The sequence below is a fragment of the Helicoverpa zea genome, chromosome 18 (genome assembly GCF_022581195.2).
Source record: "Helicoverpa zea isolate HzStark_Cry1AcR chromosome 18, ilHelZeax1.1, whole genome shotgun sequence".
NCBI classification, from domain to species: Eukaryota; Metazoa; Arthropoda; class Insecta; order Lepidoptera; family Noctuidae; genus Helicoverpa; species Helicoverpa zea.
In genome coordinates, this window is record NC_061469.1 from 665,511 (window position 1) to 688,929 (window position 23,419).

A 23,419-nucleotide genomic window follows, 5' to 3' on the forward strand; every position below is an offset into this window, starting at 1 on the left:
CTAGACCAACGAGGCAGTTGAAGAATATATGGATGTACACAGGAGTACTACGGAGAAGTACGGAAAAGATATAAATTAGGGACTAGGCGAAGTACATAAGGGTTTAGGTATGTATCAGGGGATAACATAAAATATATGCCCAGGGGGAATAAATAAGGAACTATACAGAGGAAGTACAAAAGAGAGGTTTAAAGGAATGTAAATGAAGATCTACACAAGAAAACTATTATAAAATGATGTACATGATTGATTTAATAATTTAATATTGCAAAAATGTCTTATTTTGTTAGCTAGCAACATCAGAAAAGTGAGCTAAAGGAAGAAGGAAATCGTTCAATGTCATCATTGACTGAGTGAATTGTCTATGCTAAAAAGTTCTTTTCCATCGTTTTCTGTTCTCAGATTCGGAGGTTAGAAACATGGTGCGTAAACTTTTTCAATTAAATGAGGACTAATTAGTGCTTATACTCCAGAAACTACTCGAATTAAACGACAAGTGTTATAAGTTAATCGATTTCAGTTAATGTGTACTAATTTTCGTTCGTTAAAAATACACGCGTCGCCTTTATCAAGTCGAGCATGTGGCTTCATGAGCCGATTTCTGTTTCCAGACTCGCAAACGCCGTAATGGAGGACGGGCTAAGCACGGCCGTGGACACGTGAAAGCCGTCAGATGCACCAATTGCGCGCGATGCGTGCCTAAGGACAAGGCAATCAAAAAGTTCGTGATCAGAAATATCGTCGAAGCCGCCGCGGTCAGGGATATCAACGAAGCATCCGTATATGCATGTGAGTATCAGCTTTTTGGTTGTATATAATAAACTTAGATTGCATACCTTTCTCATTCCATGATAAACAACATCCATATAACCTATACTATCAGCTCTTAGAACCGTTGTAAAGCGATGTTCCAAGTTTAGAGAAATAATCAAGTTTCTGTTCAACTAATCAACTTACAGAACTGTCAATTTTCGTGTGTCATGAAGATATTTTTTTCTAAATCAACTTAATTGTCAGTATTATAGTTGAGAACCCAATCCACCAAGGTTCTGTCATCTGCAAGACAAAAAGACACTGTAATGTAATGTAGCTAATCTTGTCAATTCTTATATTCTTCAGTAATAGGAAACACCAATGTTAGAATCTACTAATAATGATAATTTTGTTCCACAGCATTCCAGCTGCCTAAGCTGTATGCAAAGCTCCACTACTGCGTCTCGTGCGCGATCCACAGCAAAGTTGTGCGCAACAGGTCTAAAAAGAACAGGAGAATCCGTACTCCCCCCAAGAGCACCTTCCCTAGGGACATGCAGCGCCCACAGAATGTGCAGAGGAAGTGAGCTGTTCAGTAATAAAATATAAGAAAATCCATTTCTTGTTTCATTACTGTATAATTTTGGATATATAACCATTCTATAACTACCCTTGTCCACAGATAAAGATAATCATTTATTCAACCTAGGCTGAAAACCAGCACTGACAGAAACTTGAGTTACAAAAGACAGCCCCCAAAATATCCATTCTTCACCACCTATGTTTAAAATATTAAATTCATAAATTACCTAGGATAACCTGTTTGGGTTGGCTGCCAGTTTTGTAACAAGATGCCGATGAGTAACAGAGTGAGGGATCTTGTACCCTGAGTACCCACCCTTATTGGTGGTTTATTTATCCTTTCAATTTTAATGGGTAAATTAATAAAAAGTGCTCATAAAATATGCATTTAAATCCTGTTATCTGGATAGGATATCACAATAATTTTGAGAACTCTATCACAAACTGTACAGCATTTCAAGAAATGGTATGTTGACCAAACTTGGATAAAATGTGGTTTTACCTCAAGCATACTCACCAGTGGGTGTACAGAGCCTATAAACATGCATTTACAGGCCCCTTTTACTTCATGGCAATTAAAATGATTGATTTGTACCCTTCCAATCATGAAATCACAGCCTATGTTGAGTAGGTAGGTAAAAGTTAATTCATCTGTCTGTGCTAGTAAAGGGAAAAAATAAAAATCCTCTGTAATATACTGTCACTTATTGAAATAGAAAATACATTAAAATCTAATTTAACAAAAATATTCTGAGCTTAAATTAAGTTTCATAGTCATCATCTTCGCGTTTTCTTTTCTGGCTGACTGGGTCATCTAACTCCATTTTGACGGGTGTGTGAGCTGATGGTCCGGCAGTGACCCTCACGGCTGGTTTGGCTACCACCTGGAAAAGGAAATGTGGATTCAATTAGTAGAATAGAAATAATATCAAAAAGGTTGCTTGTCATCATGTACTAGTGGTATATCTGGTATTCTATGGGTGAAAGGATGATAACTAGGATAAGGCTCAATTCACACCAAAAGAGCGGCGAAGGGCAGCGAAGCGAAGCGCGGTTTGAGTGTCATTTGAATTTTTACTTTATTCCCATTACTATAATGTATATTTTCGCATGACAAACTCGAACGAGTCGCGCCGCGGGAAGTCCCGCGGCGCCGCGGGCATCCGCGCGACTCTTTCGAGTAAAAATTCAAATGCCACTCAAGCCGTGCTTCGCTTCGCTGCCCTTCGCCGCTCTTTTGGTGTGAATTGAGCCTTAGAATCATGTGAAGCAACTGCCATGGAGAAGTGGTGAACATAGCATTGAGCTCTTTGGTCCATACTGCCCTACCAATACATTGTGAATTCGCACAGGGTGATAAAGTATATGTAGACATTCTCCATTGCATGATGATTTCATAGGTAGAAACAGGAATCTCACCTTAGTACCGGATGTGAATTTGAGCACAGGTTTAGGAACAACAGTTGGCTTGGATGTAGCCACTTTGACAATGGTGCCAGGTGGCCGGTTCACCACCACATTTGGTGTGGCGGCTGGCTTAGATGTGGTGGCAGTCTTGATTGAGGGCACTGCTGAGATTGTGGGCTTAGGAGCGGCTTTCTTGAAAGCAGGTTTGAGGCGATAGTTGCAGGCTGACAGACAGTAGCTGAAAAGGAACAATATTAATCATATAATTGGTAATGTTATAAAGAATAGAATTTATGTACACTGTATGGCTTTGTCTTGTGGATGTATCTTTTAAAGAAATAAATAGACAGTACAAAAATATACACAATGGGTATGATGTATAGGGTCAGAGTGTAGCAGAGTTCTTAGTTCTTTGCACACCCTTCGCTACGCATAGATCAGTTTTGATATTAGAATAATTATTTTTTGGATGGTTTCTCATCATAATGAGCATAAATTGTATGTGGGTCACTCACCGATCTGGCGGGAGTCGTAGTCCACAGTGCGGCTTGATCATCGGCAGAGGATTCACGTTCTTTACTCTCGATATCTCGAGCAGCACCTCCCGCGGCGGCGGGCTTGTGAACGACTTGTCTAACTGCATCTGCACCGCTAGTCTCACATCATCGAGATCTATTGTTTTCTTCTTGGCGTGAGTGGCGAATACTCGCGCGTCGTCCAACACAGACGTCACGTAGCGGTACGTGAACTCAAGCAGCTGGTTTACGACTCGAGGCTCGTAGTCCGTGATGCCCACCTCCTTCATTATCGACATGATCACTTGTGCGTCCTTAGGAATGTGTTTTGCTTGGACGTTCGCCTTCGATTTATCTTTTTCAGACATTTTTGCGGGTTTGTCTTACGTTTTACTACTTAATAGTAACTTATAGTAGGGTATTTATCTTACATAGTTTGTTTACGTGCTACAAAAAGGATAAAACGAGCTGTCTATCCCTCAATCGCGTCTTCAGCGACAAACAATGACAATCTGCTCGATTTTGACAACAGGAGACGACATTTTGATTTTCTTTAATGTCAACTGTCACACATTGCCGCCATGACGTTTGATTACAGAATAAAAATGATTTACAAAATAAAAGTGGTGTGAGGTCCATTGCTTCCTTTTAGCAACCTAATAGGAGGTTTTCTTTTTGAGAATGAGGGATTTTCTTCAGCTGCATCCTGTTAGACTGGAAGCCGACCCTTGGGAAAAGGCTCGGAAGATGAGGATGAATGAGGGATTTTCTTTTTAACCGACTTCCCAAAAAGGAGGAGGTTCTAATTCGTCAGGATCTTTTTTTTTATTTTATTAGCTGATGGATGACTACATGGTTCTGACCTAGTCGTCATATCTCATCAACGTCGTATAATTAAACGTTTTTGTTATCAACTATTAACTAAAATAGAAACTAGGGAATAAGAATGGAATAAAAGAAAAAAAAAGTCAGTCAGATTATTATCGTAATGTATTATAACGTGAGATTTAAAAACAATTAGTTCAGAAATCTGAATTTCGTGGGTCTCGGCTCAAAGGGCTCGGTGCAATGTCTTTATTTACTTGACAAAGGTTCACTCACGTAGCCGCGTATAGTAGGTACAACGCCATCTGCCACTGATTTAGGGAACAATTTTTTTTTAATTCTCAAAAAGAAAACCTACAAAAAGAAAAGTATCCCACCCAAAACAAAAATGTGAAAGGTTGCCAAGTTCGATAATATGGGAATGCTTCGCCTATAAAAGAAGTGAGATCTGAATAAGTACCAAGTTCCATACAAATACCTCAGTTATATAAAAATAGTTACTTTTTAATGATTGTTCTTGGCAAGTTTTCCCACACCTTGTTATAAACCTACTAAACGCAATGAATCAAGTATTTAATTTTATATTAAAACTTGCCAAGTAACATCATTAAAAAGTAACTATTTTTAACTGAGGTATTTGTATGGAACTTGGTACTTATTCAGATCTCACTTCTTTTATAGGCGAAGCATTCCCATATTATCGAACTTGGCAACCTTTCACATTTTTGTTTTGGGTGGGATTTCATTTATTTTTGTAAGGTTGTTTATTTTATTTTTTTCTCATGATTAAGTTAGTTAAGGAAATGTCTCATTTATACTATTTTTCAGATTTTTGAATTAGCAATATGCTTCTTACAAAGAAATGAACTAGATTAACTAAATGGACTAGATTTACCAACTGACTTACATGACATGTTATCATATATTATGTTCGTGGATCAAAGTTACACATTCGTTATTTTCGAAACTGACTCACACTTGGCCGTTTTCAGATTTTTACTTTACTTTGAGTAAATATAAACCTTTGTAACGAATTTCAGATCGGTACGATCATTCGAAGATCATCATCCTCCGAGCCTTTTTCCCAATCATGTTGGGGTCGGCTTCCAGTCTAACCGGATTCAGCTGAGTACCAGTGCTTTTACAAGAAGCGACTGCCTATCTGACCTCCTCAACCCAGTTACCCGGGCAACCCGATACCCCTTGGTTAGACTGGTGTCAGACTTACTGGCTTCTGACTACCCGTAACGACTGCCAAGGATGTTCAATAACAGCCGGGACCTACAGTTTAACGTGCTATCCGAAACACAGCCAATGGTGTCTAAGATATACTTAGAAAGTACATACAAACTTAGAAAAGTTGCATTGGTACTTGCCTGACCTGGGATCGAACCCGCGCCCTCATACTTGAGAGGTAGGTCCTTTACCCACTAGGCCACCACGACTTTTCCGAAATCCGACGATCATTCGAAGATATACTATATAAATATAGATAAATTTAGTTCGTTTTAGTTCCTTAGGGGTATAAATTTACACCGGGTATAAAACACCTTCATGATTTTGAAACTAACTCACACTTGGCCATTTTCAGATTTTTCCCTTTACCTTGACATAAAGACCTACCTCCATGCCAAATTTCAAGTCAATACGACCATTGGAAGTGGTCTAGGTTTTTGATGAGTGAGTGAGTCAGTCAGTCAGTGAGTGTATAGTAAAAATAGCGATTTTCTGACGTCAATATCTCAAGACCTACAAAAGATATATTAATGAAATTTTGTATTTTAGATAAGTGAGGGGATCTCAACAGATACTAGAAATTTGATATGCGTAAATAAAATAGATTTTGAGTTATAGGGGGGTAGAATTTGGCCCGAAATGGTTCGTGTAATATAACCCACGGCCGGTGTGTCGCTTTTTTTTGCTCGAACTTGGCGGACACACTGCCGTGTGTCTAGATGTCAAGTGGGTTGTAGCGTTAGCCGAGTGTTCGTCCAACACGCTAAACTAAATATTAATTCTGTCTAAATATGTACCTACATATTATTAAGGGCTTCCGACTTCTTTCACTTGAAGGTTCAATCAACCCGTGTCGACGGCGCGCGTTGTTCCACGCGCTCCTCAAAGAGATGTCAGCAACCCCAGCGGGGCCCAGCAGGGCCAAGGCCTGCCGGGGCTGCGGGTTGTTCGAAAGAGATACCGCGGCCCTGGTACATAAAAGGCCTATGACGGAACACGACGGTTTTTAGTCAGTAAGAGTCTGACACTCCCTCTCCGCTGCTAACCCACAGCGGGAGGGGTCATTTGATGATTTTTGACGTCGGAAAAAAAGGAAAAAAGGAAGGTTCAATCAAAATCAAACACACTGTATATAATAACCATTTCGATTTTATTCAGTTAAAATATGAAATAACTTACGTGTACAGTAAAAATAAGTTGTTTTTAGATAGTCATTGAAGTTGTAACTCAAGTATGTATATCGCAGAGAGCGCGGCTGCGACTCAACATGGCGACTACCTTAACATCTTGTCACCAAGTGTACTAAAATACATTCTAATGATTATATTATTGTAATTTGTAATAGGTACATTAACACATAAATGGACAATTTGGACGTACAGTTGTGGTTTTATTTACTATAGTGATAAACAGAATGCTTTAAGGCTACACAGCATGTTCGCTTCACTTTCGTTCCATACATTTAAGTGTTAATATTTACAGATTTTACACTACACCTAAAATATTAAATATTATTGTATACTCTCGCAAATTTATTATAATTTCATCTTTTTACGTTTAACAACATTGTCTTACTGTAGTCAAGAATTAACACGGCGAGTCTGCCCTGTTGGATTACCATCGCTTAGAAACCTTACAATTCGTTCAAGATATTTCCATATCTTGCTATCTTTAGGTTTCAGTTCGTTTCTGTATTATATTCTTAATATTGACGTACCTATAACATTATGGAACAAAAGTAAAGTAACATTACAAACATACGAGCGATGAATTCATCATTCAATGGAAAATAAATCTATTGTGTCGTCCGTGATATGTTTAGAGCCGAAATAATTAAAACTTATGAACACTGATGTACCACTGTTCGAACGAACAGAAAATGATGTATTATTGCTTCCGTAATAACATTATTAACGATTATACAAAATGATGCGCACATCACAAACTTATGTCACCGTCCTGTATTCTATAGCTAATAAATTGTGCTATTTGCTGAAACCATCCTTTAGACTATCATCATTCTTTATTATCCTTATTCATAATTATATCACCTAGTGAGGTTTCAAACAATAACCTACGAATCCCTCACACGTTAAGCCTTTGACGAAGAGTAAAACAAATCGCTTCGAGTCAGCGTCTTATAACTGAAACGTGAATGTAACCCTAATGTACAAGAGACGGGAACTATTTGCCGACGTTTATTATCATTTAATCCTAACGAGACTTATTGTTTCTACAAAGCGACGTCTGGAGGCAAGTATCAACGTTTACTTATGTCCTATTCCCGCGAACTGGGAGCAACAACGTCTCACGGCCGGCTGGCTAGGTATATGTATATAAGGTGATCAGTAACTATGTCTGTGAGAACTCGTGTGTATTACGTATTTAGATTTGAGTTCTCTTCAGCAACGTGTGAGGTGACTATAACATACTAATTAGGTAGAAATGTACTTAATGATCTACTCCGTACACTCAATACAATATTATCAACAACGTAACTAGGGTCTACTTACGAGAAAACTATGAACATCACAAAATCCCGAGTAACTATCAGACAATGTGTATGGCTAAGAAACAAATTATAATACACGTTCATGAATCACTCAGTATTTACTTCACAATTGCAAATTCTTACAAAAGTCACTAGTATTCGAGTACCTACCTATGGCAAACAGCTTCTGAATGGCACTGTACTTATAATTCGTTTAGAAATTCTTCAGATATTGGCAAAGTGGGATGAGAAAAGAAATTGCAATAGTGATCACACAAGTTCATTAATATTAAAATATAATAAAAATTCATAATTGCACAATTAAATTGAACATAATATTTTACAATAAAACAGTATAAGCTCAACTCTTAATTATTAATAGTTACGAATAATTCATACAGTACATTATAAATTAAAAAGTTCATAGATAAAATATTGCATCATAAACAGGGAATCACTTAAGTCATTTATTCATTAATGTATTTTCATTACAAAAATATTGAAACATATCAAAGTCAGTCCATACGCAGAGAATCACCAAGTTTTTGTATTTGCAACTCGCAAAAGGCACTCCTTACTGCAAACGAATGTCCAAGTGGCGGCAGAACCGAGCATTGCAACTGTTGAGCTTAGTACACAAGCGTCCCACGTCGGTGAACTAGACTTACTTACGCTAGCTATATCATAAGAAACAGGAAGAGACTACAATAGACAAGTCCATAACGGTATTTAATCAAATAATACAAACAAACCGGTACATAATAGAGTACAAATAGTTCAGCTACGCTACGGGTTACCTCAGTAATGCTGCCTAAGTGTCTGAGCCATTCACTCTCCGTACACAAGACAATGAACGAGTCAAATAAGTTTGCACTTGATCCGCGGAGTATTGCACATAACACCTCGGTATATATACATGAGTTCACTGCCGCCGGCGGAGCGTCCGCGCGGACCGCGGCCGCTTCATATCTCGCCGGTCAGCTCTGCTGTTGCCTGCAAATATTAAATGTCTTAATAACATCATTCATCTAGGTGTTCGTCTAGCTTTTTGTAAATTTTTAACAAAATATTTTATCATATAAATAACTATGTACAGAATATTTTTTCGTGAAAATTGATAAACAGTTGTTTATGTTGTTGGTGAACTTGAGCCCTGGCACTGCCGGGGCTGCGGGATTTTTCGAGAGTTACCGTGACCCTGGTACATGAAAGGCCTACAAAGGAACACGATGGATTTTTAGTCAGTAAAAGTCTGACACTCCCTCGCCACTGCTAACCCACAGCGGGAGGGGTCTTTGATGATTTTTGCTATCAGAAAAAAAGGCCTGGAACTTTGCTTAAGCTTCTTTTTCCTTGAGTAGTTTAGCCAGGTGCAGTGGTATGAGTACCTATGTGGTGAGGGCGGGCTGCGCGTGGTCGGGCGGCGGGTGGTGCGTACTCCACCAGCTCCTGCAAGTGACGGTGTGTGGTGTGTGGGTACCTATGTGGTGAGGGCGGGCTGCGCGTGGTCGGGCGGCGGGTGGTGCGGCGGCGGCGGCGGCGGTGCTGCGTACTCCACCACCTCCTGGTAGATGAGCTGCTTCCACTGCTCCACCGTGTGCTCGCGCTCGTCCACCGAGTGGTCGTACGACGCCGGCGCAGGCTGCAATACAACCACAAACTTCAATAAAACCGAAACAAGATGGCGTCTGCTACAATAGTACGTTGAGCTGGTTAATAATAAAAGTGATTCTAGAGGTAATTATTTCGTCTTTTAGAAGAGCAAAAATATTGGATACTTATTTTGTATTTAAATTTTATTTATTAAAGCTTGGCAATGGAGACTTATTTTTTAATTCCTTAAAGGTTCGAAGTGGGGGTTTGTGACGTCTTACCTACAAACTTCATCTCCCTTTCTCTCTCCTGCCGAGCCTTTTCCCAGCATGTAGGAGTCGGCTTCCAGTCTAACCAGACGAGTGTTTGACCAGGAGCGACTGGCTATCTGTCGTCCTCAACATACGTACCGCGTTGACCTCGCCCTCGTCGTACCACACGTTGATGTAGGGGTGCAGCAGCGCGTCGTCGACGGAGATGCGGCGCTCGGGGTCGATGACCAGCATGCGCGACAGCAGGTCCCGCGCCTGCGACGCCTTGAGGCGGTTGTGCTCGGAGCTGTCGGACGGGAACAGGATGTCGGGGAACAGGCGCTCGAAGCTGTAGCCGGTGTAGCGCGGCCGGTTCTCCACGTAGTTGCGCACGGTGGGCTGCAGCCGCGCCATGAAGGCGGCCGACGGAGTGCCTAGTTGCTCTGCGTGGGTAAATAATACAACACGTTAAAAAGGATTTCGTTGCTTATGAAATTTTAATGTACTCTGTAGAATTCTGTTTTGATTTCTTCAGTCTTTACCTATATGCCACCGACCGATAAAGTACAATTTGATAAACTTCTTACTGAAAGTCAAGTATCAAGTTGCATATTTAACCCCCATCTCCGTTTTTATAATCTAGTCTAGACTACTCTAGAGCGACAAAGGAAATTGAATTTAGAACGTCATGTAAACTGAAAATCATGGTTGTGATCCGAAATTAATCTCAGTGCCTATACTAGCCAGTGTTCGTGACGTCACGATTCAACGCCATATTGTACTGGAGTGCACGTCCCGAGCACTGGCTTCAGAACACAGCCCATGTTTGAATTCAGAAAAACTCGGGTTCGGTTTTTTACATAGACATAATATAGTAAACAGGACTGCGCACTTTTACCCAAAAAACGAGCCGAGTGAAACAGTTAGTACGGAGGCCGTCTGTCCAAACTCAAACTCAAACTCAAAATCGTTTATTCAAATTAGGCTGATAAATCAGCACTTTTCGAACGTCAAAAACAAAAGACAGTCCCCAAAACGCCCGCCCTTCACCACTTCCTATGTGTTTTTGCTGGGAAGAAGAAGTGGCGCAACAAACTCCCCAGCAACACATGTCTGTCTGTAAGGTTTGAAGAACCAGAATGTATACAAAACAAGTCAAATAAAAATATCATTATCACATGATAACCATTATATAAAATTAGGAAAGAAAAAAAAATACAAACTTAACACAAGTAGGCTAGCACACAGATTTACACCCATAAAGACTAAGTAGGTACTCAAGCATTACTTATAGTCTGTTAAGTGTATCTAAAGCCTCCTGATAATAAAATAGAAATGTATTTTTAATATAAGCATAAAATCGGCGTGCCCACCCACATGCGCAGATGATTATGTTGTAGCAACACAAACAAGGTGTACCTGCCAGGACTACAGTATTATTATTTTCTCCAAAAAAAGCTAATAGAAAATCATACTATTATGAATAGTGTCAATAGCCACCAACACGACCTGGTACCGCCAGCAGCACCCGTTCACGAGTATAACGCGAGGATCAGCCATCGCCCCCTTCGCACATTTTTGAGGGAAGGGGACAACCCGACCCCCAACGCTACCGCTGGCCATACCGTCTAAGGGAGCATGACGTGCTTGCAGCTATTCAAGAAAAGTAGAATATGTAAGAAGTACTGCAGTACTAGCAAGCCATAAAGAAACAATGCTAAGCAAAATTAAAAATCAAATTAATGTCAGAAGTAATGTCAAACAATGTAAAAAAATTATAATAAGTTAATAATTTAATTATAGTGATAACAAGAATGAGCTGCCTTGCGTTCAACTTAGCGACCAACTATTCCTATCATTTAAATAATCATTAATGCTATAATAAGCCTTCTTTGAAAGAATTGACTTTACTTGTAATTTAAATGCATTAAACGTCCCTTTCTAATAGGGTGACTATGAGATTAAGCTATGTGAGACAAATCCGAATTTGCTAAGATTATTAAACACAGATTGGTATTGAAATTTTAACTTACGCAGTTTGTGACCTTAAAATACTAATATAGGCTTTTAATAATTAGCGGGAATTAACAGTATAAAAGCAGGAAGATTCGAAGTGAAGACTGTTTTATTTTGTATTTTTGCTTCACACATAGACTGCTGAGCCGCCTTTCTTCATTTTTTGGGAAGCTATAATAATAGTACAACAGTTTTAAAATCCATCACCCAGATTTTGATTCATTACAAGAATTCATGGGCACCCTAGTTGTTTGATTTACGAAAATGTTATTATTAGCTAACCTGTGGAACGATATATTGTAATCACCATAGGATTCACTTTTACAAGTATAAACGCAACACTTTTTCACCATTTTAATAGTTTAAATTGATTTAATACATAAAATATAAACAAAATTTTAAATGCTGATTACGCGCCAAGAATGTTCAGGGTTACCGCTAGAAAATAAAAAAAGCAAAATAAAAATGTATGTTGTTTATGTTTTAAGAATAAATACGAATAAATTAATGCGATTGTTATTAATTTGTTGACTTACAATTGTTAAAATAAGATAAAAATATAAGTAATTCAATTGTTTTTTTGGGAAGACAAAACTGTTGATCACAACATTTTTTTATGCTGGCAAGGTGTTAGAAAGGGACAAACGGCCTCCGTTCTAACTATCCCTCTCGGCTCGGATTTGCCTCTGTGTATTATGCAACCAATTTAGTACCTTATTGCGTTGCAATAGAGTTCATTTTCGTAAATATATATTTTGAGCGTGCGCAATCTTGTTTAGTATATTACATCTATGGTTTTTTTATTAATTTGGGAAGAGCACGCCATTTTCTTTTTTTCCATTTATATCCTCGCTGAGTAGGGATGAAAAGTTACGTGTTACACTCCAGTACAAAGATTTTTCATCTCGTGCTCTTTTTATTCCTCCGATATCTCTATACAATTTTTGTATTCTATTCTAAAAATCTCTCGTCTAGGTATAGACTATACATAAAACAAAATGAATACTAATAATTTTTGTACACTGTAAAATACCAAATTAAATAAATCATCAATATAGATGGTACTGACCGATAATCTTGTTCCACTGGTCGATGTGGTCTGTCCCGGGGAAGAGCACGCCGCCGCGGATCATCTCGCCCATGATGCAGCCCACCGACCAGATGTCCACGTTCTCCGTGTATCCCATGCCCAGGATCACCTGAGGATAGACATGTCATCAGTATGTGAAGTAGGTATATAGTGCTTCTGGTATTTAGACTCCTTATTTTTTATTTTATATAATGAATGTATTTTTTAGAGAGTAAAGTTAATGAATTAGCGAATAGATAAAAAATGGTGATTCTAATTAGTATGTCCTTTAGATTAGAAAAACATTTGGGACGCATATTTTCAACGCTGGAAAGGAGACTTGTAACGCCACTACTAGGTATTTTTTTATCCGTGTGTGACGTAATGTAATAAAAAATTTAAATATGTTGTTTATTTTCGTGTTATTTGATTGTGGACGGCCAGAAAAAACACGTGTCCATTATTTTAGGGTCATCACTTACCTCAGGCGCCCGGTAGTACCGCGTGACGACGTAGGGCGTCATCATGAAGGTGGTGCCGGCCGTGCGTGCCAGGCCGAAGTCCAGGATCTTCAGCGTGCAGTCGCTCTTCACCACTATGTTGGACGGCTTCAGGTCCTGGGAACCACATCATGACTTTAGTTCTGCTGGACAACTTTACTGAGACTATATGGGCATCAGTCGACGACGTCAGTCTAAGAAAGCAAGACCGTTTGAGCTCCTGTAATAGGTCTATATGAAATAATAACCTTAGAATTTGATGTAATATTTTTCTTTAGGTTGAAACTTGAAACTTATAGCCAAATTTTTAATCCATGAGAATTTTATGCAATAGCTAGATAGTCAATAAGTTTGTGTGTTTGCTGTGACTTTGAAGCCACAAATTACGGTAAAGTTGCTGTAGATATCGACAGAAATTCTGATTCTACGAAACTGCTACAGAACTGTACCTGAAAATTAGTTACCTACACAAAAACATCAGCTAGAAATATCTCCTGAGTATTTAAAATCCTCACCCGATGTATAATCCCAGCAAGATGCAGATGCTTGATGCCGCACAGCATTTGGTACAGCAGGTAGCTCATGCGCTCGTGGTCGAGGTCCATCTGTATCACCTGGCACAGGTTCGCGTCCATCAGCTCCATCACCAGGTACACGTCCTGGAACTCTTCCAGGCTCTTCTGTGGCGTGAACGCGTTTAGAAGACCGATTATCTGGAAGAGGTCATTGAAATTGGTCAGTTATTTGGTGACTGCAAAATCTTATGTTGCAAGTGGAGTTACATGGGGTGATTTTAGAAGATGGATATTTATGTAAAATTTTCCAGAAAGATGACAATTATTAAGGAAAATAAAGTATAAAATGAGACTTGAAGATGATAGTGGCAGTAGACATACTATTTATTTTGAAAACATTTAGCAGTAATTGTGTTTAGAAACAAGTTACCTAAAAGGACTAAAAGGGATTTCCTTGGTTTTACAGAAAAAGCATAAACTCGGAAAAAAGGAAAAAAAATAGTCAAAGAAGATTTCTTGTGTCTAAAAAGCTTTTTAAAGTTTACTTACATTTTTATGATTGACGAGTTTCATAAGTTTGAACTCGCGATACGCGCGCTTGGCGTGCGTGACGTTTTGGAAGGGCCGCGACAACTTCTTGATGGCGACATTCTGTTGCGTCACAGTGTCGTACGCGGCGCTGGAACCAAACATATATACCATACACAAAACCGAGCCAGCAACGGACGACGACGAAGAGAAAATTTTGATCAACAGGGATGAAGATTGAAGGAAAAATATTTGAATTCGAACATCTCATGATGCATGAAGCTAAGCTAAAATATTGTTGTTTCAGTAGTTTTAATCTTTTTAAATTACAGTGCATGTTAGAACGGCAGTTAGTCACAATGGGAAAGATCCAATTCGAATAAACAGAGTTAATGTTAGTATTAACTATGCAAAGTTAACGTTGTTAATTTGGTCCATGTTCATGTATGAAGTTCCTTGTCAGAGATAATTTCAGTTGTTGGCGAGATGAAGTAATGATCCCCAATACCAATAACCCATGAGACAGAAAATAACACAAAAATACCATAACCATCGAAACAGTCAAAATATACAGCGTACGAACATCTTCAGTAATTTTATAGGATTCTGAAAGTTCTGAAAATGTGATTTGTGTTGTGTACTACTCATAAGTGTGCTGTGCCATGAACACAGATAAAATGTACAAATTTTGGTGGTACATTTGGACCACTGGCAGTCAAAAGTAGACCCCTAAGCGAATTAAAAAAAAAAAAAAAATCCTTTCGTCCTTATGATCATAAATCTGAGAGTATCAGTCGTGTCATATTAGTATTAATCCTAAAACCAAAGCAGACGAAAACATTGAAAGCGGCGGCCATGTTAGCAAGATGGCGGCCGGTCTTACCACACCATCCCCTGTGCGCCCGCGCCGCGGCTCACTAGCTCAGTGTACCGCGTGGGTATCGTGAACACGCTGTCACCGAGTGTGACTGAGTAAAACTGAACCATCTCTAACGGCTAACGTACACTACTGGATCAGCTATAAAAGAAACATTTATTATATTGTGACATGTGGACGTAGCCAGGGAAACTTACCACTGGAAATAAATTAAAGCCTTCACATTTCAAGGAAGAAGTAAAAAATGAAGACAGGAAAATACCAAGTTAAGGAAGGAAGTTTTAAAGCAGATTGGTTGACCCTTGTGTCCAGGCAAGGTAACTCTGCCTCTGTCCTGATACCAAAGGAAAGTATATCTCTCTTCCCAGTATTCTGGCTACATCCACATTGACAAGCCACTACAGTGCAGTACAACTAGTCTTACACTAAAACTGTGATAGTGTGCAATACATGCTTGTGTGCGTGCGAAAAAGGATGCAGTCTTTGCGTGTATCACACGCCTCGATTTTACGTGCCGGAGTCGAAAGTAATAATTTACTCGTGTCATTATAATCGTAGTTTCCATGTTAATGAGTGTACAAAAAAGATTACACGTGTAGAAAAATAATATATAACACCTGTAAAGTTGGAATAAGAAACTTTATTTTAAACTAAATTGCAGAGTGTTAAAATAGTGACGTATACCCATTTATGTATAAGAAATTACAAATGAATTGATTTATCCGCATGCTCGCGAAGCGAAGTATTAGAAGTCCCAGCTTGGAGTATAATACAATGTGAAGCCAGAATGTTTTATACACATGTGTAATTAGTAATAATCGAAACGCCGACATTATTGGAGTATGTTGAGAACGGCCGAAAATGCGAGGGATGTGAGTTAATGAAATAATTATACCGCGAATTTCTCAGTTCCGAAGTACAGGATGTTTGGCCCTTAATTAGAAAACTTACGAGCTGTAAGTACCGGTTAGAGGTTTTACCAAATTTCACAACTTTCGGGAGGCTGTCAATCTTTAACAAGATTTTGTTGAGGGATTAACTTAAAATTCAGGACACCCGGCCCGTGTAATTAAATGAAACAAACTAAAACTGCCTCATTTAGGATGCTAAGCAGAATTGGAAACGGCCAATGATTACGAAATCTCAACTTTACCTGTTGGGTGAACACTGTCGTTCGCAAATCTTGGCTTAGTTTGACTTTGAACTATCAAGAACGTCGAACATTGATAACTATCATTCTAATTAATGCCGAAAACGTACTTTGGGATTTATTAGAGCGACTCTTTTGGTATCAAAAGTTAATTTTGTTTGAAACTTTGTTTCGCTCAACAGATGACGAGTATAAAAAAAAAGAGACATGCAAATGAGCCCATTTTTTCAGGTCTTCTCCATAGGACCCACGGTATGGAACCATGCAACTAATCGAGCTTCCAATAGGGGTTTTATTTGGACGCATATTTTGACCCAATTGGGTCCACATTTTTGCTCCTATGCTAGAAATCCGCAGTAATTATTAGAAGTTTTATGTAAAATGTGTTGTGTGACTTACCATACTATTCCCTGTGCTCCGGATCCGATGGGCTTCAAGTTCTGGTAGCGCTTGAGTATGGTGAAGCGCGTGTCGCCGACCTCGACGGTGTAGAAGTGAGGGTGGCGCGGCGGGGCCGACATGGCGGAGGCTGGGAGCGCCGCGTGGGGCATCGACCACCCCTACCTGAGAAGATATGGCATCAAGTGATTATAGCCTCTGGTTGGGACAAACTACGCTAGTAATGAAGACATGAAAGTCATGTAATTCTGCAGTATTCTGCTTACAGCTTCAGGTTATAAAAGGTTGAAAGGTGAGTAATTCTACAGTCCTCACCAGACGACTTTAGAGACGCAAGAGGTCATTCAAGGTCCAAGAGAGCAAAACCAGGTTGGAGACTTATTTAGAAGTCAGCAGAAGACTGTTCAATATTAGGTGGTCTGTTGCGCTACCTGCTTACACCACCACACATCCTGTGACGAACGGTTTAATTTTGAGGTCTACCAGCTTTAGCCTGATAAAAATCTTACTTTTCGTAAATGTGTGTACAGAGAGCGCGGGCGCAGTCCATATATCGCGCGCGCTTCTTGTCCACGGCGGCGCACGGCTTCACTCGCTCAGTGTCGGGCGCGGCGGCTGGGAAGTAGGACAATTACGTCTGTGGACAACGGAAATTGTGTTATTTTAAGCACATACGGCAAAATGTTCCTTACAGAAGTAATGGCTAAGTAACAGCCACAAGGATAGATCGATTATAAGGTAAATAAAATCTTGGCGAGGTCGGATGACTATCTATTTATCATACAGAGTTCCTTCTTGGCTGTCATCCCAAGTTTATTCATTAATAGTTTTTACGGGTATTCAGAAGCCAGGCAGCCTTACAACCAGACTTATCAAAGGGTATCGGGTTGAGGAGGTCCATGTAAAACACTGGTAGCTCAGTTGTAAACTCTGGTACTCAGTTAAAATACATATAAAGTCTGGTTATAGTGCTGTTAGATGCTTCTATTTTAAGACTGAAATTGATAATGATAGATGGATATTCTCCTAGGATAGAATGGTACAGGTACTGTATCTTGTTAGCTATCAATTTTCAATCGTGCTCAGGTGTTTTTGGAAATACTATTAATTTTCAGATAAATCCTAATACACTTAACGTAAAATATATTTTAATAAAAACAATATTACTGAAAAATATAATGTTATTTTTCGCAAAATTATTAAGATTATATAGTGAAAATGGATACTTTTAAAAAAGTTATAATTATTTTCAAGTTTATACAGAGACAATGTGACATCGCTGCTTTTATAGAAAAATAATTTTCTGTTCTGAAGAGTACAAGAAGGTTAAGTAATACATTATTTTTTAAAAGGCGTCAAATCACCTATAAAAGGTTCAACATTTCAATGAGTTTTCACACTTCAGACATTTAAGGGGCTTGAGAAGCAAACTTTTTACTTTTATTATGCCTTTGAAAGTGTCATTATATATTTTTAAAGCTTTTATGTAGGTTACAAGTATTTATATAATGTAAAAGTATTGATTGTTTATTTTTTTCTGACTTTATACTAGTTAAATTAAGATTCCCTTTCTGCCTGTATTTAACCAAATCTTGAGATTTGTTTCGTAATTTATGTAAGTAATATTTACATTAAGCTCGGTTCAGATCCATGTGATAAACAATAGGGTACAAGCTAAACATCAGATTGCAATTCACGCTGACTAACCCCCAGCCCATGACTCCGAATTAATTCCAAACCGGAGACTCCATTATTGAAGTGTCAAAATTTCAAGATGGTTTCACGCCGAGTGCAAACATTTGTAAGATAAGTTGAAATGGCAGACAACAGAGTTATATTGGCCATCGCGGTTCGGGCGTTCACACAATGGCGCAAGATCCCGTCTGGCTGAATTTACGTTCATGATTATTGAGATCTGAACTGCTATGGACGAGTTTAAATGAGAAATGTTGTACTAAATGTCTGACCCTCGGGTCTGAGTGAGACGAACTTGAAATAACATTTGCTAAAGAGAAAGTTACGTGTGTAAAATATAGGCGTATGTTGGAATTACAGAAATTATAAATTCTTTGCACGATCTCCTCATCATTTAACGACAAGGACACCTTGGTCACTGTCAGAGGATTATAGTTAGCCAGATACATTGGTTTAAGTTATGAATAAAATAACGTAATTAGTTACTTTAGTAGCTAATGATTTACAAACTTGATTTAAACTACTTATAACGATGTAATAGCCTTATAAATAGGGACCCTTCAGCATCCTTTCAGTTGACTAGCTCAACGTTAATCGTATCATTTACCCCACGTGCACCGTATATGTATACTTAACTAGGTATAGTAAAGTGTGTATCTAACACTGAATACACATTAGCGATTTGGCGACACTCAGCCGATTTTGCTATACTCAATCATGTGGACATATCGGCAGGGTAGCGGCCACAAATTGGCGGTTTAAACAATTTATGTGCGCTAATTGATCGTACATTAATACTAACTTAGTTTTAAACTATCCAATGGCAAATGAGTTGATTTGCTGAAACTGTAGCGTGATTCGTTAATAGTTCAACCCCCTTGATTTAAAATTATAGATCAGGTTAATTAAGTGTCAAACTTAAGTTAAGTTTCAAGTCTGCAATTATAGTAATTGCTTTTAAAGTGCTCGTTAAAGGACAATGCTCATGAAGTATGAGAAAAAAAACCCAGACCCGGCGCAAAAGAAATGTAACTCAAAATATAGATAAAATTAAGTAATTAAATATTACATAGATTATCGAAATCAGTGGCTATATGTGTGAAATTGCTATTCGAGTTTTAACATCTGCGGTACATTGCTACTCGAGATTTTAGAGGTAACATAATGTTTTAGTAAAAGGAACAGCAAACAGATACAGTTGTGGTTTAAGAGTGTACATAATGACATGTTTATGGCAACTTCTCCACTATTCTACCTACTTTTACAAGATAATAGGATGATAGAACTAAAACACGATATGAATGTACTTTTCATTTTAATAATAACGCTTAAAGTCATCGATTCTTTATTTCTGACACGACATGATCCAAAAATGTTGCGGTATGCGCGAACTGTTCCTCATGTCTAGCCCACCCTAAGTAATGTAAAACGCTCATAACGCGATGACGTGGACGCTGCAGACCAATGTCCTCCACCCATGAATACAGGAGCAGTAATATCCTGATATGCCATTAATGCCATTTTCCCTTGTATAAAGAATTTAGGTGTAAAAAAACACTGCTAAAGTGAAGTTAACCCGGTTTGGACAAGGCTTGCGTCGCATCCCAAAGTCCCGAGCTGTACTTCGGTATTGATTTACCTATCTTTTTGGAGAGGCTTATTACTTGCCATATTACTTGTTTGTTGTTTCAGATAGCACTTTAATTAAACTATAAGCCCCAGCTGCTCATGTTACCCCTTTAAAAAATCAAATAGCAATTTCACACATATAGCCATTGATTTCGATGATGCCTCCTATGCAGTATTTCATTACTTACGCGGTGTCCTGCGTGAGCGACGAACGCGACGCGACGCGACGCAACACGACGCGACGTAATGCGACGCGATGCTATACGCGACAAATGTCCTACGTGATTTTGGTAATTACTTCTCAAATCATGGAGAAGTACAGTACAACTTTGCTTGAAAGTTCATATTTAAAGTACAGACAGCAACGTTCTTTGTACTAATAAACGATTTCTATTATTTTTTTGTCCCACAACAATCTTTATTAATAGTTTATGGTGTCGCATCTGGTCGCGCTTAAAACAAGTTCGCGTTACGTCGCGACTCGCCGCAGACTGTCACATAGGCCGCATGTATGGCATGCCGTTGAGTTGATCGCGTTCGTCGCGTTCGCAGCGTCGCGTCGCGTCGCGTTCGTCGCTCACGCAGGACACCGCGTTATTATTACCTATAATTTGAGTTAATTTTCGTTTGCGCCGGGCTTGGGTTTTTTTGAGCATTGTCCTTTTCAAATATTTGCATAACTATAGTTATTTCTGTCAATTGTCTTAGCTTTAGTTTCTATCAATAATTTAAAGCAAGCATTGGAATTGATTTGTTTTCAATTAAACTTGATTTAAGCAAAGCTGCAATCAATTGTGCAAATTAGAATTTCTATTAACAATTGATATTTATCAATTTGCATTGATTAATTTGACTTTACTATGGCTGCATCCTAAATGTGATATTAGCATTTAAATTACTATTTGCATTTGCGAATTTACAAACACATTAAAATATTCCAAATGTTATGAAAACTTGAAATTGGTGCAAATAAAAATCATATTTATTTCGAACTCACGTAATTTATAATTTAAAAGCTAATTTACAGTGGAGGGTGCAAAGCCGACCCGGACCACAGATGTTATATAAATGTCAAGTGGGAACCGACGTGGGCGTAATCATGTTTCCTTATGAAATTATTTGCACATTTTCTTATATAATTTGACATGTTAGTTCAGTTAGTCAGTTACAGCCTTTTTTTTTATTTTTTTTTTTATCGTCCCACTGCTGGGCACAGGCCACGGAGCCACGGAGAAGGATTGAGCATTAATGCATTAATTTGACATGGTCTCGGGCTAAAAATGCGGCATCCTTGACTTATTTATCCACTGTTTATATACCACTTTGTGAAGTATTTTCCTTGGATGATATTGGCCAATTTATAGTCTACTACATGTTTTTTTCTTGATCCAAATAAACAAGCAATTCATAGTGACTTACGAAACTAAAAATAGCATCAACCAAGAGACAGTTTGGTGGCAACATGGAAGTAAAATGGCTCTAGTTGGTAGTTGACGTGGGGCCGACTCGACTCGCTCCAATTACACAGCACTCGCATCGCACTCGCTCGCACTCGACACGGTTGCGGCCACTCCAGTCGAGAGGCGAGTAGCTCGCCTTGTGGCCTCACAAACGCTTACTTTGGGCTATAGTGAAACGTTGAAACTTCGATGCAGATATGGCAAAATAGTGGTAACCTGAACTCGAGTTATATGAAAGAAAGAAGATCTTTACAACGTCATATTGCTTATCACGGCCTTTTAATACCTTGTGTGCGAGCTGTTAGCAGGAAGCCAATTACCATATCAATAACCACGCAATTACTTTTATATCGTCCATAATGAGGGCGCACACAACTACGAGGCTATAGACAATTTCTAAGGAAAATCGAACGAAGCTTCACAAAAGGTTTTGTAGGCCACATAGACAAACGCAACAAATCTTTTTGTTACAAAAATCAATACCATTAATGATTAATGGCCTAACCTCGTTCTCTTTGCTTCGGAAAATATGAAAGCGGCCGAAACCAACGACATGATTTTCCATTAATATTTCCAGTGTTATTTATTATCTTTACAGCTTCAGAGCTCTGGTTTTATTTGATTAAATAAACTCATTTTATCGTTGTCCAAAACTGGACACATTCTGAAATTGAATAAGAGTTGACCAGTGTTGGGTACGTGAGCTGTCTAGTAAGTATAATAAATAGCTACAGTTTGAAGGCGCAAAAATGTTGGGTGTATTCTCTGAATAAATAATTTCTTTCGCCGACGGGTCCCGGCGGATCGAGTGGAACATAGCTCGTTCGTTCGCCGCCATTACTGTGAACGAAGTGAACGGGCCCGGGGGAGTGAATGAAATCACGCCGATATAACTGCTTAGTGATTGGTAGGCCAGGAGCTGTTAGTGGCAGCACTCGTAATGGGCCGCCATTGATGGATTTATTGCTTTCTTTCTTTTTATTCAAATGTGAATACTAGATGAGATCGAGCGTTTCCAATTCTGGAAATGGAAATAAGATGAGATGGTAACGCACGTGTTTCGAGCTGAAAAACCCTTGCTTTTAGGTGAAATTAGCCTTTTATGCCTTCATGCTGGGGATTGTAACTAAAAATAATCTCGAAGTAGGAACGTGCTTCAGGGCGCAAAATAATCAGAAGTTAATACAGTAAATAAAAAATACCAATCAAGAGAGTCAACCAAATGTAAAGATATGCTTATACGCAAAACGATTCTGGTTCAATAGAAAAGGGATGACAGTGACACTTAAAGCGATTGTTACCAACCAAACTAGGGTTGTCGCATCAATAATGTTATTTTTCACTTAGAAAACTACCCATGGTACCCGTGTAAAAGTTTGCCTCATCAATCTACAGAACTGTCATAATTTCATATATTTGATTATATTGCCGTTATTTAAAGGACGCACTTAGCTCACATACCTTACCCATCAACTACAACCTAATGGAATTACAAAGGTCCGTCAGAAGAGGCAAGGGAGTTCACATTGCTCTAAATGTTGGTGACAAAACAGCGTGAGCCACTACGATGACCGAAGGACGACAGTGTGGCACAGCTGAGTATCGCCAACACTAAACAAAGACGTAGCCACAGAAAATCCCACCAATATTTACAGAACTAACCGCTTAAATCCTAACATATAGTCACAAAGCTTAACCGACATAAAGAAAGGTGCTACCGCCTGGCAACTCGCCAGCTCCCGAGCCCCGGCTCCGCTTACACGATAAATGTACGTATTTACATTTAAGGCGGAATCATTTGCTAAATGCTGCGGCTTTAAATAAACGTAAAGTTACCAAGAATAGCGGAATGTGGTAACTTTATTTATGATGCGGGCTAATTTGTTTGTTCTCATATTGCTGGAAGGTTCATTTCTTTTCTAAAATCC

General features: G+C 38.8%; 3 protein-coding genes across 9 annotated transcripts in view; 1 reads left to right on the forward strand and 2 right to left on the reverse strand.

Annotated features, from left to right (window-relative positions):
• Positions 1-285: 285 nt before the first annotated feature.
• On the forward strand, positions 286-1,371 carry LOC124638938 (40S ribosomal protein S26). Its single transcript, XM_047176104.1, has 3 exons — positions 286-422; positions 612-789; positions 1,174-1,371. Exons 1-3 carry the CDS (start codon positions 420-422, stop codon positions 1,338-1,340), a joined length of 348 nt encoding a protein of 115 aa, XP_047032060.1. The 5' UTR covers positions 286-419; the 3' UTR covers positions 1,341-1,371.
• Positions 1,372-2,025: 654 nt separating this feature from the next.
• On the reverse strand, positions 2,026-3,786 carry LOC124638937 (transcription initiation factor TFIID subunit 9). Its single transcript, XM_047176103.1, has 3 exons — positions 3,258-3,786; positions 2,755-2,980; positions 2,026-2,219 (listed from the first exon to the last, which is right to left on the reverse strand). The coding sequence occupies exons 1-3, from the start codon at positions 3,623-3,625 to the stop codon at positions 2,097-2,099; spliced, it is 717 nt and encodes a 238-aa protein (XP_047032059.1). The 5' UTR covers positions 3,626-3,786; the 3' UTR covers positions 2,026-2,096.
• A 2,663-nt stretch (positions 3,787-6,449) lies between these two features.
• The window catches only part of LOC124638744 (stress-activated protein kinase JNK), a 101,325-nt gene continuing 84,355 nt past the window's right edge, over positions 6,450-23,419 (reverse strand). For 4 of the 7 annotated variants that reach the window (XR_006985395.1, XR_006985397.1, XR_006985396.1 and 1 more), the window contains exons 4-12: positions 17,217-17,344; positions 16,708-16,872; positions 14,303-14,432; positions 13,754-13,951; positions 13,221-13,355; positions 12,739-12,868; positions 9,813-10,096; positions 9,198-9,451; positions 6,450-8,802 (exon numbers count right to left, since the gene is read on the reverse strand). Coding sequence is in view for 2 of the 7 variants with exons in the window: in XM_047175811.1 (XP_047031767.1) it covers positions 9,290-9,451; positions 9,813-10,096; positions 12,739-12,868; positions 13,221-13,355; positions 13,754-13,951; positions 14,303-14,432; positions 16,708-16,859 (1,191 nt within the window). In the remaining 5 variants the exon portion in view is untranslated. Of the gene's footprint in view, positions 8,803-9,197; positions 9,452-9,812; positions 10,097-12,738; positions 12,869-13,220; positions 13,356-13,753; positions 13,952-14,302; positions 14,433-15,164; positions 15,300-16,707; positions 16,873-17,216; positions 17,345-23,419 lie in introns of those variants that run through there. The other 3 variants (XM_047175812.1, XR_006985399.1, XM_047175811.1) reach the window with 3 other exon arrangements.

Excerpts from the sequence above, each read along its gene's own strand:
- LOC124638938 (XM_047176104.1), top strand. Across the intron at positions 790-1,173 it reads CGAAGCATCCGTATATGCAT|CATTCCAGCTGCCTAAGCTG; the intron begins GTGAGTATCAGC and ends TTTGTTCCACAG.
- LOC124638937 (XM_047176103.1), bottom strand. The coding sequence starts at position 3,625 with ATGTCTGAAAAAGATAAATCGAAGGCGAACGTCCAAGCAAAACACATT. Across the intron at positions 2,981-3,257 it reads CTACGACTCCCGCCAGATCG|CTACTGTCTGTCAGCCTGCA; the intron begins GTGAGTGACCCA and ends GTTCCTTTTCAG. Across the intron at positions 2,220-2,754 it reads AATTCACATCCGGTACTAAG|GTGGTAGCCAAACCAGCCGT; the intron begins GTGAGATTCCTG and ends TTCCTTTTCCAG.